At 37.4% G+C, this 13,347-nt stretch overlaps 1 protein-coding gene across 6 annotated transcripts in view; it reads left to right on the top strand.

Annotated features, from left to right (window-relative positions):
- gfra3 (GDNF family receptor alpha 3) overlaps nucleotides 1-13,347 on the top strand; it is a 54,045-nt gene that overhangs the window by 15,259 nt on the left and 25,439 nt on the right. For all 6 annotated transcript variants that reach the window (XM_055178504.2, XM_055178507.2, XM_055178506.2 and 3 more), the window contains one exon: nucleotides 6,304-6,588. In XM_055178504.2, the coding sequence (XP_055034479.2) occupies nucleotides 6,372-6,588 (217 nt within the window). In that variant the 5' untranslated portion in view covers nucleotides 6,304-6,371. The remainder of the gene's footprint in view (nucleotides 1-6,303; nucleotides 6,589-13,347) is intronic.

Raw genomic sequence — 13,347 nt, forward strand, 5'->3', positions numbered from 1 at the left:
TTTCTTTCGCTCTCTTTCTTTCTTTTGCTTTCTTTCGCTTTCTATCTTTCACTCTCTTTGTTTCTTTCTTTCTTTCGCTCTTTTTCTTTCTTTCTTTCTTTCGCTCTCTTTCTTTTTTTCTTGCTTTGTTCTTCCTTCCCTCCTTCCATCCGTCTTTCCTTCCTTTCATCCTTTCTTTCTGTTTCCATTCCTTCTTTCTTTCTTTCGCTCTCTTTCTTTCTTTCGCTCTCTTTCTTTCGCTCTCTTTCTTTCGCTCTCTTTCTTTTGCTTTCTATCTTTCACTCTCTTTGTTTCTTTCTTTCTTTCGCTCTTTTTCTTTCTTTCTTTCTTTCGCTCTCTTTCTTTCTTTCGCTCTCTTTCTTTCTTTCGCTTTCTTTCTTTCTTTCGCTCTCTTTCTTTCTTTCTTGCTTTGTTCTTCCTTCCCTCCATCCATCCGTCTTTCCTTCCTTCCCTCCATCTATCCGTCTTTCCTTCCTTTCATCCTTTCTTTCTGTTTCCATTCCTTCTTTCTTTCTTTCGCTCGCTCTCTTTCTTTCGGTCTCTTTCTTTCGCTCTCTTTCTTTCTTTTGCTTTCTATCTTTCACTCTCTTTGTTTCTTTCTTTCTTTCGCTCTTTTTCTTTCTTTCTTTCTTTCTTTCGCTCTCTTTCTTTCTTTCGCTCTCTTTCTTTCTTTCGCTTTCTTTCTTTCTTTCGCTCTCTTTCTTTCTTTCTTTCTTGCTTTGTTTTTCCTTCCCTCCATCCATCCGTCTTTCCTTCCTTCCCTCCATCTATCCGTCTTTCCTTCCTTTCATCCTTTCTTTCTGTTTCCATTCCTTCTTTCTTTCTTTCGCTCTCTTTCTTTCTTTCTTGCTTTCTTTCGCTCTTTCTTTCTTTCGTTCTCTTTCTTTCACTCTTTCTTTTGCTCTTTCTTTTTTCTTTCGTTCTTTCTTTCTTTTTCCTTTTCTTTCTTTCTTTCTTTCTTTCTTTCTTTCTTTCTTTCTTTCTTTCTTTCTTTCTTTCTTTCTTTCTTTCTTTCTTGCTTTCTTTCTTTCTTGCTTGCTTGCTTGCTTGCTTGCTTGCTTGCTTGCTCTTTCTTTCTCTCTGCCTCCCTTCCTTTCATCCTTTCTTTCTTATATCATTACTTCCTTTTGTTCCTCTTTCATTCCTTTGTTCCTTCCTTCCCTCTGTCTGTCCTTTTTTCCCTCCATTCATTCGTCCATCCTTCCTTTTTTTCTTCAGTTCTTGCTTCCCTCCATCCACCCGTCTTTCCTTCCTTCCATCCTTTCTTTCTGTTTCCATTCCTTCTTTCTTTCTTGCTTGCTCTTTCTTTCTCTCTGCCTACCTTCCTTTCATTCTTTCTTCTTTTTATCATTATTTCCTTTTATTCCTCTTTCATTCCTTTGTTCCTTCCTTTCTTCTTTCCTTCAGTCGTCCCTTCCCTCCGTCCGTCCTTCCTTCTTTCCTTCAGTCCTTGCTTCCTCTCCTCTGTCTGTCCGTCCTTCCTTCCCTCCATCCATCATCCGTCTTTCCTTTCTTCTATCTTTTTTTTCCGTTTCCATTCCTTCCCCATTTTTTCATTTTTTTCTCATGCAATCTTTTACTTAAATTCTGACAGCTTTCAAATCTTTGTATACAGCTGATATTTAATTTTAGTAAAGTTATTCGTTTATAAAAATGTGTATATAAAAAGCATGATTTATAAAAATTCTTATAAACACACTTGCACACAAGCTCACATTTTGGTTATGTAATATTAACCAAAAAAGTTAAGTTGTCTGGTTACCATTTCTGGTAAACACACAAACTAATAAAAGCCTTACTTGTGATAATGCACTGCAAGTCATTTTCAATAAAATGCATCTTCCAAGTACATAAAATTGTATAAATATAATATAGCGTTAATAAGTGTTAAAGTTTAAGAATGTAACTTGAATAGGATTTTATATATAAGAATAAATAGACCAAGCACCTGTCTGTATGTTTTAACTTAAATCCTTATATCTGACATACTGTCTCATTGTTCAAGACCATTGTAGCATTTGTAAACAGCGGGTGTGATCAAAGGGCCAAGTGTCTGTTTAACTGGCCACTGTGGTAGATGGTCTTTCACGCATGGATCATCTCCTTATGAGTTTTGGATGGAGTTGCCATTTTGTGGTATGGCAAAGCAATGAACAGCATTTAGTTTGGCAGCCACAGCCGTGAGTTCTCAATCACCACATGCTATAAAATGAGGCCTAGTGCAATTACAGAGCCCATCTCTGTAGAGAGAAAGAGATACTGGGGGGACGGAGGAGTGAAATACAAGAAAGAGAAACACATGCTTCATGCTCCTACAGGAGTGCAAGGGGTTTTACTGTTGCTGCTTAATGAAAAAGGAGAAATTGTGGCTTTTGAAATTACACAGCCCTGTCACAGTTCCCCCTCAGGTCACACCGGCCGACGGCAGGGGTCTCTGGTGACGTCTGATTCGAAGTGGAGAGTATCCGCTGTCGAGAACTAGAGCTAAAACTTCGCCTTGATGTATGAACTTCGTGAATGAAGATTTTATGCTCATTTGAGTTATCTGTCGTCCCGCAACAGCTAGCCAAGAAATTCCCTTTAGAGAAAAGGTCTCTTATGCATTATTTTACACATTATTAATTCTGCCCTTGAGTGTAAAGTTGAGGGACTTTGATGTTCGTTTTTCCGCTCTCAGTCAAAATGCTTTCTGTGTGTGTGTATAGACTGGATATTATAAGTGTAATGTGTTACTTTGAAACTGATGAAAATATTTAAATTGTAATGTCACTCATAACCAGGCCTGTGCCTTGCAGAAAAAATTTCTGCCGAATTGTAATGCATTCATTCATTCACAGATCTACACTCACCTTTACTTTTGTTTATTAATATATAAATATGTGACCCTGGAGCACAAAACCAGTCACAAGGGTTATTTTTTTTAAATTGAGGTTTATACATCATTTGAAAGCTAAATACAGTAAATAAGCTTTCCATTGATGTGTGGTTTAGAATAGGGAAATATTTGACCGAGATACAACAAAAAAATTGAAAATCTGGAATCTGAGGGTGCAAAAAAATCTAAATATTGAGAAAATCACTTTTGAAGATGTCCAAATGATTAGCAACACATATTACTAGTGATAAGTACATATATATATATATATTTTTTCCAGGAAGTTAACAAAATATCTTAATGGAACATGATTTGGCATAAAAAAAATAATTTCGACCCATGTGTTGTTGGCTATTGCCACAAATATACCTGTGCAACTTATGTTTTGTAGTCCAGGGTTACAAATATTAAATAATGTATTTATATATGTTAATGTTTTGGCGAATAGAATATAATTATTGTTTTTGCGCAGATGTACAATGAACTTTAAGACCCTTCAGAAGTATACAAAATACATAAAAACACATTCAAAATGTGTGAGTGCAAACAAACATGTATGGAAGGGCATGCAAAATATTTGTGACCCATGCTGGGCAAAATGAGTCGGAACGCGCACGGTCTAATTTTGAGCTACAGCTAAAAGAAAGTATATATGTCGAGTTTGGTCAAAATGTAGTTTTTTTTATTAAAAAAAAATAAGTACATTAAGCCCTCATCTAGCAATCCCAATGCTCTAAATTTGTCACGACTGGTAACAAGAGTGAGGACGCAAATGCAAAGTTCTGGTGAATAAATAACATTAAATAAAAATAGACTAGAAACAAAACACGAGAAACAAACAATGGCAGGTAAGTAAACACAGGAACACTAAAACTGAGAACAGGTACACATAAGGAATCAGAGACAATACACAAAGACTAAATGACAAACAGGTGGAATGAATCAGGTGATTAACAATGAATGTCCAGGTGACGACGATCAGAACAGAAACAAAACATGACACGGACTAACCATGACATAACCCCCCCTCAAAGAGGAAGCCGGGGCGAAGCCGGCAGGGCAGGGAGCCGGAATAAAACCGGCAGGGCAGGATGCCGGAGGGAAACCGGAAAAAACGGTACGGCCCACTCGGGAACCGACTCAGCTGATTCATCCATCATGGGAACCGACGGGGATTCAATTATCCCGGGAACCAACTCAAACCACCTCGGGGAAACGGGCTCGTATTCGGCAGAGGCCACCCCGGGGAAAACATTGAGCTTGGCGACGGCCGTCCCAAGACCCGAAACGAGCATGGCGGTGATCAACCCAGGAACCGACGCAGAAGACTCGACCAATAGGGGAACAGACTCAATCGATTCGTCTCTCCCAGGAACAGGCTCACTTGAAGCGACGACCACCCCGGGGAATGAATCGGGCGTGGTGACGGCCAGTTTGAGCCAAGCCTGGAGTTCCGAACATTCCTTCTCCGTTAGCTCCAAGGGGCATCGGGGCTTTGCAGGTAGTGGGACCCGATGTCCACTACTCCCCCTCAAAAAAAAAAAAAAATAGGGGAAGCACTCCGTGAACTTGCTGCATCCTTGAATGGCCGGTTCATTCTGTCACGACTGGTAACAAGAGTGAGGACGCAAGTGCAAAGTTCTGGTGAATAAATAACATTTAATAAAAATGGACAAGAAACAAAACACAAGAAGCAAACAATGGCAGGTAAGCAAACACAGGAACACTAAAACTGAGAACAAGTACACAAAAGGAATCAGAGACAATGAACCGTCAGTGAGTATTGCACAAACACAGGTATAAATACACACAGACTAAATGACAAACAGGTGGAATGAATCAGGTGATTAACAATGAATGTCCAGGTGACGACGATCAGAACAGAAACAAAACATGACACGGATTAACCGTGACAAAATTAGGCATGGGCCGGTATGAGATTTTGGCGGTATGATAACCTTAAGCAAAAATACCATGGTTTCACGGTGTTGCAGTATTGCCATTGCAACACTAAAATGTGTTTTTTCAAATATATGCATATACAAACAACAACCTTTCATCTGGACACAATACATTTTATGTTTAAGCAACATACAACATGTATGCCAGGCAAAAATAAGGCCTTAAATTATTATATATATTTTTTTAATTATAAAATTAAAATGTATTAATATTTATAATATTAAATATAAACATCACATCAATTACATGACTTAATTATTTAACTTGTAAACACAGCTTATAACTTGATAACAGTATCACATAAAATTTTTGTGGTTTTGAAACCTCTGTATCTTGAAACCGGTAACCGGCCCATGCCTACTCTAAATAGTCATTAAACATCTTTAATAATATTTGTACGTTTTCTTAGAGGTGTACCGTCCTAAATGCTTAATCTAATACAAAGAGGTGCGTCCAAATGTGCCTTTGTCATTTTGGTTTGGTTTTAAAATATGCAGGAATTAGAAAATGAAGTGCAGGACTTGCTTGATGATAAAAGAGTTATTAGATACTTGATAATGATCTTTCTCGTGCTGACTGACAGATCCGACGCGTGCACCTCGATATATACCGAATTATAGTTTTAAAAACATCTTAACAGATATTTGTGTGAATTCTTGTTATGTATTGAGTGAATGTTTGGTCAACTTTATTTGTAACATTTATATTAGATCCTTGCATTACAGTAGATCTTAAAGCTGGCTGTCCCAATGTCAATCAAACAATAAAAGAAAGAAAAAAGTTGAACATATATATTTTCTATAGTATTGTTTTTGACTGTGTGGGCCAAATCTGTAGTTTTACCAGTGATTTTAAGGTATGGATGCAGTGATTTTTGTTATTTAACCTTCAAAAATCTTTTTTTATTTTTCTCAAAATTGACTTTGCTGACTTTATCAACTTCAAACAGGTGTAGCTCTGTCATTTTTGTTAGATTCCAACAAATCAAACATCGTTTTCAAGGTTTTTTTTTAAATGGAGAATGTCAAAATATAAATAACTCTTTTTTTTATTGATAATTTGCTTATTCCTACTTAATTTGCCAACACGGGTCACATTATAAACTTTAAATATAAATGTTTTATATATACACACTCATATATGGCATACAATAATTTTTATGTTAAGTAATTCCTATTTGTTTTTATAAGTTATAGCAACTTATTACTTATAAAAATGTAAATAGTCTATAGCACAGCCAATTTAATTAAACCTAAAAAATGTAAGCCATCGAATTTTATTTTGAAGTGGAACAAATAGAATGTTATTACACATCTTTTAGCTACCTAACAGTATCATGTCCCCACCTTTCTTGTTCCATGTTTAATTTATTTTTCAATTTTTTCTACTGCTCATAATGGCTCAAAACACTGTTTGCAAACATGTCAGCCCATGTAAATGAAAATATTTTTCCCATAATCCCTCAGGTTCTGTTCCCTCGGTGGTGCCGGTGTTCCCCGGATCTTTGGACTGCATAGCGGCTGTAGACAAATGTATGCTGCACCCGGAGTGTAAGAGGCAGTTTCGTCATTTGGAATACTGTGTGGATGAGGAGGCAGTGGCACCGTTGAGCCTGGAGTCACGGCAGGCCTGCATGGATGCCCAGAACGGCCTCATGCACTTTCAACACCTGCAAGAATGCAAGTGCCAGCGAGGGTCACGCATGGAACAGCACTGCCTGAGTATTTACTGGACCATACGCTTTCCACAGGGTAAGACATACGAGATACGCTAATGCCTTATTAACTCATGTACTGTCACATTTTAACTTGCGTTTGATGAATTACACAAAGTGCCGGAGAGGTCCAGTGTCTTTCCACTTTGGTGCACGTGCATGTTTGAAGACAAGGTGAAATGAAAACTGACACTAATAAACAAACAGAAATTATGTTTGTTTTCATAATCTTTCATCAATATGTAATATGTTTTTCCACCTCTGAAATGACTTTCCTTCTCGGGTGACTGGTAATAAGAGGCTACACGTCCACTTTTTCTATCTACACAAATTCTGATGCATTAAATCAAACCCAATTTTTTTCACACAGATTATTGAGTTGATAATGCAACTGACTGGTTGCATTGTGCATGATTAAACAGTGTACAGTATTATTACAAATATCCTTTATCATATATGTAAGTAAGGTATAATGTACAGGCAGCCGCTTGTTATCACATTAATAAGCCCCGACAGTGTGATCAGGAGGGTCGACTGAAAGCAGAGGGTCTTGTATGACACTGAAGGGGCTTATTTCGCAATAACAACCGGCTGGCTTTACATTATCCCGGTTACTACACGTCTATTTAACTCTGTGGTTCTCAAACTTTTTCAGCGTGCGGCCCCCTTTGTGTACGGTGCATTCCTTTGCGGCCCCCCCAAAGAAAATTTATGACAAAAAACAGTTCTAAAACTTCACATTTTAATTAAACAAAACACTAAATTATACAAAGTAGTGCTGCCATATTTTTTAGGTTTAATTTCACAGAATTCATGATAAATTAATGTATTTTATAAAAATGTCATAAAACTGGGGCCCCCCCGGCACCATCTCGCGGCCCCCGGACCCCAGTTTGAGAACCACTGATTTAACTCATAAGTAAGGTAAGGAACATGAAATATTGATTTAAAATATTTTATTAACTCATTTTTAATGAATGCCTACCTTCGGTGAAAACCCGTTTACTTTCAGTTTTAAAGGTGCAGTGTGTAAATTTTCGCGGCATCTAGTGGTAATGTTGTGAATTGCAACCAACGGCTCAGTCCACTGCTAACGCCGTGCTTTTGAAACACATAGAGAAGCTACAGTAGCTGTCACCAGACAAACATGTCATCGTCGGAGACAACTTAGTAAAAAAGTTTGTCTGTTAAGGGCTTCTGTAGAAACATGGTGGCACAAAATGGTGACTTCCGTTTAAGGGGACCCTCTGTGTATGTAGATAAACGTCTCATTCTAAGGTAATAAACACATAAAGGTTCATTATGAAAGGTCTTTATACACCCCTGATAATATAGTTTGTATATTATTTTGCATTTCTGTCAAGAGATCCTTCTAAAAATTACACACTGCACCTTTAAGATGAGACGTTCAAATATCACGAACACACTATTTTGTTTATACGTTTTTAAAAATAAAAAAACATCATAATAACATCATAAATGTTATTAAACATAAATGAGATTAAATCTGTCAAAATGTTTTGCAGCATCCGGGTTACCATGTCTTATTAGTTTTGAGCAGTTGTTATCTGGGAATAAAAGACTTGCAAATGTCGCGACTGGCCAATCAGAATCAAGCTTTCCATTGCACCGTGTAATTAAGATATTTAAAATAAAACTTGTAAGATGTTTGTAAGAACTTCCCCTGTCAATCAAAACTCAATAGATATTCAAAATTAATAGAATTAGTCAATGTCAATTCTGTCAGACTCTGTTACAGAGGTAGAGTAACAGTGTTGACAATATGTAACACACACACACACACACACACACACACACACACACACACACACACACACACACACACACACACACACACACACACACACACACACACACACACACACACACACACACACACACACACACACACACACAAATACTGTACATCACTGTTAACACTGTTACTCTACTTTGGTAACAGAGTTTGACAGTAACAGAGTTGACCCTGACTAATTAAGATCAAAATAAAAACATTAACAATTTTGTTATGCAATAACAGACTCATGGCTTTATAATTTGAAAGACATAAATACTGTAAAAAATTTACAGAGCTGCAAAATTTGCTTCTGTTTTCATTTTCACATATTTCTGTATAATATAAAAACTGAAGAAAAAAAACCATCCACTTAATTTAACAATTTTACTACCCACCATGATGATAGAGTAAATGAATGCGATCTCATTCACCTTATTAATGTAACTTCCTACATTATGCTTACAAACATTAAAGTTACAAATTGTACAACTAAATATAAAATTAACTTAAAAAAAATCATATATTAAACTTACCTTCAACTTGCACGTGACAATATCGACAACGATGGAAACTTTGCTGGAGTTTAGGTAATTAAAAATTTACTGCGTCACGCCTGCAGACAATCAGAAGCACCTCGAGTTTGACGGACATCAGGTGCAGCCAATCGCTGAGCAGGAAAGCCTTCAACCAATCAAACGCGTCCATTGAAGGCTGAAATAGAGTTTGCCAGTTACAGAGTTGACCCTGACTAATTCGGACAACAGAAAATCATGATTTTCATTTACATTATATTTTTTTGTAAAAAGTATCTTTTGTTATGGCCTGTAACATCTTTGCTACGTTTCCATTACAGGTTTGCGCAAAACTTTACTGTTATTTTGTAAATGTCGACAAAAAACTTTTGCGAAATGATTTCCATTAACCGATGTTATCCGACTAAAATGTAATTTTGTTCTTTCGTGATAAGTCTTTCCAAAAACCATAGCGGCGGGTATGTTCGGCCTCACACAGGGAGCCGTGCAGACTGACATGTGTATGACATCAAAATTCCGCGAGTAGCGGCATTGTGATGTCATGCGATGCCACATCAAGTTGACCACACCTCCTCTGTCTTGTCCTCCAATCAAACACACCATATTTAAAGAATGATCATGTGACTTTTATGCATGTCAGGTGACCTGTAAATTCTTTTGCAGTTTTGCAATATATCTCACCCAAGCGTAAAAACTGTGGTTGCAGTTTCCCTCAGAATTATACCAAATTTCGGAAGTTTAAAGCCTTGAGAATGCTGTTTAATGTTTTAGTTAAAATCCTCAATACAATTCTTTGGCAAAACTGGATGAATGTCCAGCACTTCTCAAATCAAGATAAAAAAGCAGACGGGTATAAAGAAAGAGACGGGTCTACATGTAAAGCTCAAGAGACGACTCATGCATAAAGAATTCACGTGAAATGGTTTTGTAATTGACTGCCTTTGTTCTGCTGTAATTCATAAATGCTGAACTCATGGATCTCAGCGGATGTCGTTTGTTATGTTCTTTCAGGACGTTGCCAAAATGTCTTAATGAGAGTGTTGAGTGAGCTACCGGCGGATTTAGATTTAGTCAGTAATAGCATTTAATGACTGCTCGGTAATGTGTACAAACTGGCAGGCGGGCAGAAACCCAGTCAGATACTAAACAAACGACTGGCTCGCTGACAGTGCTATCGTGGTTAATCTCGGCCATTCCTTCATCTGTTCATTACGCTCGGCACGACTGATAAATACACGCAGGAACCACAATTTGCTTTGTGCCGTTGAGAGCGTCTGGTTCCACATGACAGCTGAACTTTGGTGCGCGAGTGTTTGTGCGCATGCATGCGTTCGCCCGTGAGCAAAAGAAATTACGGTTTGCCGTCGGGTGACGTTGAAGGGATCATCAAAGCACGGCTGCAAAATTAATTGATTTTGCGTCCGTATTCCCACCAAATGTGGCTTATTAATATTAAATGCTATGAAACTGGAATACGGTTTCCCGCAGCAGATAATCAAGAGCTGTTGTTAACGCTGAGTAATCCCAGGCATCTTTTAGCAGAGATCTCATCGTGCGTCTGAGTACGGTGCAGGGACTGGAGGGCCAGAGAGGACCGCGGGGCCGCCCTGATCAACAATCTCAGAAATGAATGCTTTTAAGAAACACACGATGTGAATGTCAAGTGTTCTCTTGTGAAATGTAACGCCTCATGCAGAATATGCAGACGCATAATTGCGAATGTACTGTAGGACTGTCTCATTAATGCACTGTCTCCAAACTGAAATGTGATGGGTATGTGTAAACAAGACTGTAGGGATTCAGTTTTGTGTGTGTGTGTGTGTTGCCAAGTCATGATGACCAATATTTCTGAAAATGCATGAAAATCTACATTTAAAAAGTTACTTAAGTTTGTTTATTGTTCATTTTTTTAATCAATTATTTTTATTTAAAGGAATATTCCATTTTCTTAAAATAAAAATCCAGATAATTTACTCGCCACCATGTCATCCAAAATGTTGATGTCTTTCTTTGTTCAGCCGAGAAGAAATTTTGTTTTTTGAGGAAACGTTGCAGGATTTTTCTTATTTTAATGGACTTTAATAAACACCAACAATTAACCCTTAACTCAACACGTAACAGTTTTTTTCAACGGAGTTTCAAAGGACTATAAACAATCCCAAACGAGGCATAAGTGTCTTATCTAGCAAAACGATTGTCATTTTTGACAAGAAAAATAATAAATATACACTTTTAAGGCACAACTTCTCGTCTAGATCTGGTCGTGATGCGCCTGGTGACCCCACGCAATACGTCATGATGTCAAGAGGTCACAGAAGACGAACGCAAAACTCCGCCCCAGTGTTTACAAGTGTGTTGAAAGAGGACCGTTCCTACGTTGTTCCATTCCTTGTTGTATGTCAACTGATACTAATTAATGTCTTTGTGTCAGTTTATTGCTTAAAGTGGTCCACAAATGTGCGTTTTATATATGTAACACGTGACCTCCCTACATCACTACGCATTTATGTTAGGTCGCGCTGGACCGGACCTAGACGAAAAGTTGTGGCCCAAAAGTGCACATTTCCTACTCTTCCTGTCAAAAATGAAAATCGTTTTGCTAGATAAGACACTTATGCCTCGTTTGGGATTGTTTATAGTTCTTTGAAACTCCGTTGAAAAAAACTGTTAAGTGTTGAGTTAAGTGTTAATTGTTGGTGTTTATTAAAGTCCATTAAAATGAGAAAAATCCTGCAATGTTTTCCTCAAAAAACATAATTTCTTCTGGACTGAACAAAGAAAGACATCAACATTTTGGATGACATGGTGGTGACTAAATTATCTGGATTTTTCTTTTAAGAAAATGGAATATTCCTTTAACTTTCAAAAGAGAGCAACTTGATTCAAAACATGCCATATTTAGTCTATATCAAAGACAGATAAAATTCACTATAAAATGAGTTATTTTCAATCCAGCATTGGGCCAAACCCAACCGATGGGTTAAATTAACCCAGAAAATGTGTTAAAACAACCCAGCATTTTGGGTTTAAACAACCCAGCATAGGTTAAATTACAACTTAGTGGGTTGGGTTCGCCCTTTTTTGACCCAACGCTGGTACACACCCAAGGTGGTAATGCACCGTTGGTGTGCATTATTTTCAATTATACCACGGGTCTGTTGAATGCTGTATTCTGATTGATTGAGAAATGTTCCACAGGTCTGCATTATTTTTCGATAACGGCACGCCTAACCTTTTAAATGTCTTAAAAAAATAGGCACCTGAGCAATGTTTGTGGTAACCGTGGTATAAGAGGAATAATTGACTGAATTATTCGGAAATAATGCACACCCGTGGTGTAATGGCACCCCGCTTCCCATCGTGTCGCATTACCACCTTGGGTGTGCATTATTTTCGAATATTTCAACGGCCCGTCGTCAATTATTCCTCATATTATTCAAAGGATCGGAGTCAATTATTACGCTTATACCACAGACATTGCTAAGACATTGCTTTGCTGAATATTTTAAGACATTTGACAGGTTAGGTGTGCGTTTTTAATGCATACTTATGGAAAATTTCTCAACCAATCAGAATGAAGAATGCAACAGCCCCATGGTATAGATTTATATAATGCAGTGTTTCCCATACATTGATTTACTCGTGGCGCACTGCGATGATTCCCATTTATATTTTACTGTTTAAAAATGTCTTAATTTATTGTTGCAGGCTCCCAGTGCGCCCCCTCCCTTTCTTTAATGTTGCGTGCAAAAGGTGGCTGTGTTTTCAATGTCCGTTCCTCCGTATACTTACTTTCTTTTTCACATAAACGTTAACAAGTCACAGATTTTACTCACAGAGAAGACGGCTGATCGAGTTTATCATGACTTCATGAAAGTTAGCATTAGTGAACACTCGTTCTTTTCCTCTATTTTGTAGTAACACTGTAACAGTTACAATGTATTCTCTCATATTTCTGAATTTGCACAGAATTGTCTGCGCTATACGCGACAATAAAACTCACATTTAAAATAAAAAAGGGCTCATAACAGACATTTGATGAGAAGAGCAACAGCGGTAAGGCTTCAATTTAAATGTATGGTGATTTTGTCAGACGATGTAGCGTTTATAAATCAGGATTTTAGCAGCAGTTGGATTTAACATGATAAACATTTTATAGTCTACTCATTTTATGTCTGACAACAGAACTGATAATATGTAAAAATAGCATTCAGTTGTGTTAAAATGCAATATAATGTGACAGATCAAAGAGTAGAAGTGAAACACATTTCAGGTGCCAACACTCGATCAAACGCAAACACATGATGACGTCACATATATGCTAATTATTAGTGTGTGATGTCATCACCGCCACAAGTCTCTCAAAATCCTGTGGGAAACACTGTAATGACAATGTTTTTATTCATATGTTTCTAAAGAAGATCTGTGCAAAACTTGTTGCTTTATAGTGTTATGATTGCTTGCC

This window comes from Misgurnus anguillicaudatus, chromosome 16 (genome assembly GCF_027580225.2).
Source record: "Misgurnus anguillicaudatus chromosome 16, ASM2758022v2, whole genome shotgun sequence".
Classification (NCBI taxonomy): Eukaryota; Metazoa; Chordata; class Actinopteri; order Cypriniformes; family Cobitidae; genus Misgurnus; species Misgurnus anguillicaudatus.